The 6,206-nt window shown below is 39.7% G+C and overlaps 1 protein-coding gene across 6 annotated transcripts in view; it reads right to left on the bottom strand.

Moving 5' to 3' along the window:
* SUMF1 (sulfatase modifying factor 1) overlaps positions 1–6,206 on the bottom strand; it is a 41,930-nt gene that overhangs the window by 11,600 nt on the left and 24,124 nt on the right. For 3 of the 6 annotated variants that reach the window (XM_026074813.1, XM_026074817.1, XM_026074818.1), the window contains 2 exons: positions 5,890–6,003; positions 1,586–2,033 (listed from right to left, as the gene is read on the bottom strand). The exons of 1 other annotated variant lie outside the window; for it this stretch is intronic. In XM_026074813.1, the coding sequence (XP_025930598.1) occupies positions 1,797–2,033; positions 5,890–6,003 (351 nt within the window). In that variant the 3' untranslated portion in view covers positions 1,586–1,796. Of the gene's footprint in view, positions 1–1,585; positions 2,034–5,889; positions 6,004–6,206 lie in introns of those variants that run through there. 2 more of the 6 variants (XM_026074814.1, XM_026074816.1) reach the window with 1 other exon arrangement.

Here is a 6,206-nt window from a genome sequence, read left to right as displayed (position 1 = left end):
GTTTTAGCCTAATGGAGAAACTGCTCTCCTACAACTCAGAGTGATACTCTGCCCTGCCTTGAGGAGTCAGTCTCCCTCCTCTGCTCCCAGAAACTTCAGAGAGAGCCTAGGAAGACCAGCCTCCCTGAGCTGAAACACAAAGAAAGGGGCTTTGACAAGGGTCCCTATTTCATAAAACTGACCTAAATGGGCAAAGAGCTTGTCCAAGATCCTGTAAAAYGCTGTACAGCACTGAAAGCCTTTCTGCAGAACGGTCACACCGCAGACCACTCCTTTTCCTTACACAGGTTTGGCACTTGACAGTTTGTTACTAAGAGGCAAAACACCAGGGTTCCAATATTTTGAAGCTCACAATCAACCGTCTTCCTTAGAAATGCAAAAACAGAGACAGAAGTTTCATTATATACAAACTAGAATAACATCTCTCAAGAAACTAAAGTCTCTTAAGAGCCAGATATCCCCTACAAGCAACACCCTGTTCCCGACACTGTGCACAGAAGCTCCAAACACCTTCTGACTGAAGCCCTCTTCTCTGGGTAGTCCTTCTCCTACCTACATCACTTGCTTAAGCTTTCTCTTGTTTTACGAAGAGCCTCAGCAGTCTTCACCCCTTTAACAGATGCAGAAATGTAAACTCATTCCTATCTGATCACTAGCTGACTACAGTGTGCCAGAACTTCACTGCTTTGTCTCCCCCAGAGCTCCCCGACTCTAGCCATGGCTTCCTGAACAGCCAAGGACCCCCCACCCCAAGTCAATGGCTTTTCTATAATATGCTCATTTAAAATATCCGGTAAGGCAAGAACATTATTTAACATTGGCCAGATAGAATGATACAGCCTAATATTGCTTATTCCTTATAATTAAAAAAATAAAATAAAGAGAGAAAGCCTGTCATATTAACATTTGCTCATGCTTGTGTCTTCCTTACAGATAAAGGAAACTTGTTTTGATTGTGCTTACCCATAATAAAAGCTAATCAGAGCGGGGCAGTTACTGGTCACATTTGATTAAAACAAGCAAATCTTTGTTCCATCAAACAATATTGTTTTATGCCATTATCTTGAGAACTGCACCATCTGGTACTAAAATGGAAGTACATTTGCTCTCTAAAGCTAAAGAGCTAGGGCTGTCCAGACTTTGATCCCAGATTTACAGAACTGAATTCACTGTGTATTAGCAAGTTAATTTTGTATTAGTAGTATTGCAATGTATTGCAACAGGTATATTCTGGTCTGGATTCATAATCACAGCTGCTTGTGAATACAATCACCTATTGAACTTCATAGGATTATTCTTTATAGAATTATTAAAATACATAGAAGCTTTTTTCAAAAGGAAAGTGGTATTTCTTTCATTAAGACAATAATATGTTTTCTTCAGTTGCATCATAACTTTCTGCATTCAGCTGCACTGCCACTCTGCATTGAACTAAATCAGTTCTCACACACAAAATTGCTGAGACAGAAACCACCACAATTAAAATGGCCCCATAAAGGGACCTTGTTTCAATCTCACATACACACACACAGCTACTGTCTGCCAAATAATCGTTTTTATTATTATAAAAAAAATCTGATGCTTCTCAATTCTACACTTGCGTATAAGAATGTCTGCAAAACGTATCAGAGAAACTTTTTTTTTTAACAAGTGTGTCTTAAACTGTGGTATTTTTCTCACGCGTGAGAAAAATCAGCATAGAACCACTTATTTCTGGCAGCAACGGTGCTTTTGCTTCTCACTTGTTGTGAATACTGCAGGAGCTGAAGGATCAGTTTTACATCTTCAAGTGGTATTTATACTTCCCCCTGAACTGAGTGTGACCACACACAACCCCCCCACCTCAACTGCATGATTAAGACACACTGCAGGACTGCCTCCGTACAGCTACGTGCACCGATTCTGTCCAACTCCAAGATGTCTTTGAATGCAAGCAAAGTCTCATAGAACAGCAAGATAGCCAGGTCCTTGATTTCCTGTCGCTCAAGCAAAGAATCCTTTAAGGAGGGACACCCAGAAGGCACAGYTGTGAACTCAAGGACAGGAAGATAGGTATTACACATTGCAGCTGTAGTGACACCATAAACCTAAAGGTACTACAGAAAGTTCTGCTTAGAAAGGCTTTTAGCAGCTCGTAAACATACAGAATATTTAACAGAAACTATGCTGAAAGGTGAGGGGAAGTTGGAAGAACAGGTTACAACTGAGACAGATACTGCATGCCACTTGAAGTACAGAAGCCTTAGAAATAATTTCCATTTCCATAGATGGGTATTTTATATTTGGCTTATTCTAGTTTTGTTCTGGATTCCTGACACATGAGATTGCTATTGAAGTATCCTATTCCACTAGAGGAATGTTACTGGCTTTTTTTCTAGGAGAGTAATAACCTATTATATCACATGAAAYGGAAAGCCCATTCAGTGTGTTCCAGTTGATAAATAGGGATCACTTCATTTTTGGACATTCACTATATAAAAGTTGTTACTTAAAACCCCAAATACAGGGTTTTTTAGCTTCAGTACTTACCTTTACAGGTCTTACCCCTGGCAAAGAAGAGGAAGAATATTGTTTTTTCATTGTTAGAGCACAATTTAAGTCTCTTATCTTAAAGAACTTGCAAAATACTTCCACATGTCCCAGGTTTATTTTTGCTCTGGGTAATTATTTCCGAATGCAAGCCTCAATTACAGAGAAAAGGAATCTGCATGCAAGATTCCATACAGTCCTTATAACCAACCCACAGCACACCCCGAAATCCTTCCAGTACCTGAAAGCTGCTTTGAAGTTTTCAGGTGTTGAACTAAATACATTAAGAGCCTTTCACTGAGCCCTGACCCTCTAGAAGAACTCCTAGTCTTTTAGGCAGAAAGAATACATCCTATATATAGGTTATGTTGACTTGTACTCTGGAGAGATTTGAGAGATTGGATTCTGATAGATATGGTGCTAATCATTTTTAATGTCTCAGAAGATAATGCAGCCTGGCTATTTTGGGAGGCCTTTTTCACATTATGAGATTCAGTTTCCTTATCCATTTAATCAAAAGAACTCTTTGGAATTCACTTCAAAAATATTCTGCCTCAGACACTAAATCCTCACATTTCCAAATTAAAAAACTAAAAGCTGCATTGTTAACACCTCATTGTTAAAGCCTTTCTGAAGTATTTGGGAATTTTTGAATTTAAAAGGCTAAGCAAATGAATAGCTACTTAAACAGAGAGCAAAATTTCTTTCTTAAACAAAAGGAGGTGAAGTTAACTAGCACCAATAGGAGGGACTGGATTAGTGGAAAGCTACGGTTTGGGTGAAGACTGCTGGAGATTCTCCCCAGGATCACCACAGGAACTTCCACATAACTTGTTTAATGACTTGTAGGGACCACCCACAAAAGCAAGCAATTTTACACCAAATAAAAGCTATGAGGCCTTGCCAAAGCTGACACAGATCCTTTACAAGGCACCCATAAAAAGAATAGCACATGTTACCATAYGCTAACCTACAGAGGAAAAAACCTACTAGGACATATATAGGTGCTGTAAAAAAGTCAAATTTCAACTTTAAGTTCTTTATATACACAGTTAAAATTGCTTTTTCTTTACAGACTTGGCCTAGTTACTCTATTTTTATTTACCTGTATTATCACTTCTGTCCAGGCATTTTCCTGCCCTGACAGGTGACAGTACACTGAAGTTTAGACTGAGTTATCTAAAGCAGAAAGAGGCAAGTGGCAAAAACTAGAGTAGCTGTCAGACTAGACAACAGATGAACAACAACAGGGACAGTTGCGATATGCTACAAGCTGCCAAACCTGCGTTCTTTCCCAGGGACACAGATGCTGTTTGTCTCCGAGGGGGGGGGCGGGCTCTTTTCCATTAAGGTCCCACATGCAAATCATTTTGCTTCGGCTCCAGGCACTGTGGTGAAGCTTCAGTAGCAAGAGAGGTAAAGCACAAGCTTCCCTGGTATAAACCTTTAYTCACTCTCCTCTTCCTCCTCCTCTGAACTATCAGTGCAATCAAGTGTTTTTACTCTTCTATTCTGACATGGGAAAGTTTGCTAGTTCTACTTTTCCCCACTTTCATCCAAATTTACATTCTGCTAGCTATTCAAGACATCATCTTCAGAAATGCTGCTCTTAAACAGGCCTTGTCTCCATTCATAAGGTACAAAGACATTGGTCCTTARTTGCATAAAGCAGGAAACAGAACGGAAGCAGAGTTAGAAGACTGGAAAAGCTCCTTTCCTAAAGAAAGTTTGCAAACAGGAAAAAAATTCTGAAGAATCAGTTTGAATGCCAACTATAAGATTTATATATATATAAAATATATTATATATATTATGTGTATATATAAAAATATCAGCTGTATATACAAGCCATGAATCAGATATATAAATATGCACTTTCCAAGACACACACGATTCATGCAATACAGCATTCCATTATTGCCAACTTACAGAAACTGTCAGAAAACTTTGGTTACTGTGAAATATCCAAATTGCATCATATGAATTGTGTGGAGTGCCAAAGAGATAGTAGGCTGAGATACCCCACAGGATCCCATAGGAAAAGGGTCTTTAGCCATTGCTAGAGCACTAAGACTGACTAGCAACACAAAAACTAGACAATACTCCAACCTACTTTAAATTAAGCAAGAAAAATGCCACAGTCCCTTCCGAACGAACATACGCAGTGCACTGTCAGACACACAGAACACCCCAGAAGATATCCTGTAGTATCYTACTGGGACACAAGTAACTTGAAATTGGCCAATGCGATTGTTAACATGTTTGGATGTTTCCAAAACATTTGAATGCGTTTGGATGTTTCCATCGATGTGACGGAACTGCTAGTACAGATCTAGTGAGATCTAGGCCCCAAGATGAATCTGGTTTCTCATGCTGGCAACACTCTCCTGAAAGAGCAGCAGAATGTCAAGCTTTGCAATGTACCAAACAGCAAGGAAAAAAAATTAACAAGTTCCTCAAGCTGCTTGCAATTGCTGACTTCCGAGAAAGGACTGCAATTATGTCAGGCATCCAAGCAAAGACAACAGATAAGAGCACAGCACAGGGCTACTCAAATCCTGCAGCAAACAGATAGCTCTTGCCCCAAGAGGTTTAACTGGTTCTCTCATTACAGAGAAACACGTCTGAATAGAACAAGCTCTGTAAGAGCAGCACAGTTCATTTCTCAGATTTAGTTGYCCTGGATAAGTGAGAGAGAAGGAGATGTAATATTAGAACTTGAATCTGCCGAGAGATACTGCATGAGCAATCCCACACACAAAGCTTATCCAGCTGGGCCTCTTTCTCTGGCTGCTAGACACTAGACCCAAACCACAAAGAAAAGGAGAGACTTGGATTAACCTCTCAAAGGCTGGTAAGCTACTTCTCCCCATAAGCCTCAGCTTTATTACATGTTGAGTTTTAAACGAGCTAGTAGAAGCCATAAAGCTAATTCAGGGTGGTTAAAGCTAATTCAGGGTGGTTTGTTCTCTACTGAAAGGAAAAAAGGTAGTAAAAAAAGTACAGCTTGTAGCAACATAGCAAAATAATCAGGATTTTTTTTTAATATTTTTAATTTAAAAAGTAATTCCAATACCCTGGTAAATTTTGGCTTATTTGATCTGATTCCAGTTTAGAAGTATTCAACTCCTAGCCAGTTGTGGAGACCACTCCAAAAAAACCCACAACAATTGTACTACAGCAATACAATTCCACTGCTGATGACCTGCGGGTGTGATGCATCCTGACTCACGAGAACACAGCCCATYGCACACAAGACACAGTAGAGAGGAGCAAAGAGCAGTCGGGTTCTAAACAGCAATCAGACCAGAGTAGTAAGAGGGAGTCCCATATCTCATCTGATGTCAACAAAACACTTACAGGATTGTGAGCTTCATCTGCTGAATGATGAACAACCCACCAGTCAGACGTCCATTCCCAGGCATTTCCTACAATGTTGTACAAGCCRTATCCATTGGGAGGAAATGCAGTGACCTATGCAGGGTACAGAGACTGTAAGTACCAGTTCTCTCAGCCACTCTAARTAAAATAAGATTTTTATCCTGAAGATCTGCTGAGGGTGCACTGATCTTTATCAGAAGCTTCTGCCTTCACATCTCAAAAAAAAAAAAAAAGACACTGGACATACTCTATTTAAAGAAAACAGAATGAACTGTTACCATTCTCAATGTTCTCAG

The sequence above is a fragment of the Apteryx rowi genome, unplaced genomic scaffold (assembly GCF_003343035.1).
Source record: "Apteryx rowi isolate R43461 unplaced genomic scaffold, aptRow1 scaffold_4, whole genome shotgun sequence".
NCBI classification, from domain to species: Eukaryota; Metazoa; Chordata; class Aves; order Apterygiformes; family Apterygidae; genus Apteryx; species Apteryx rowi.
Note: the sequence above shows the minus strand (reverse complement) of the source record. Positions and strands in the feature narration are given on the sequence as shown.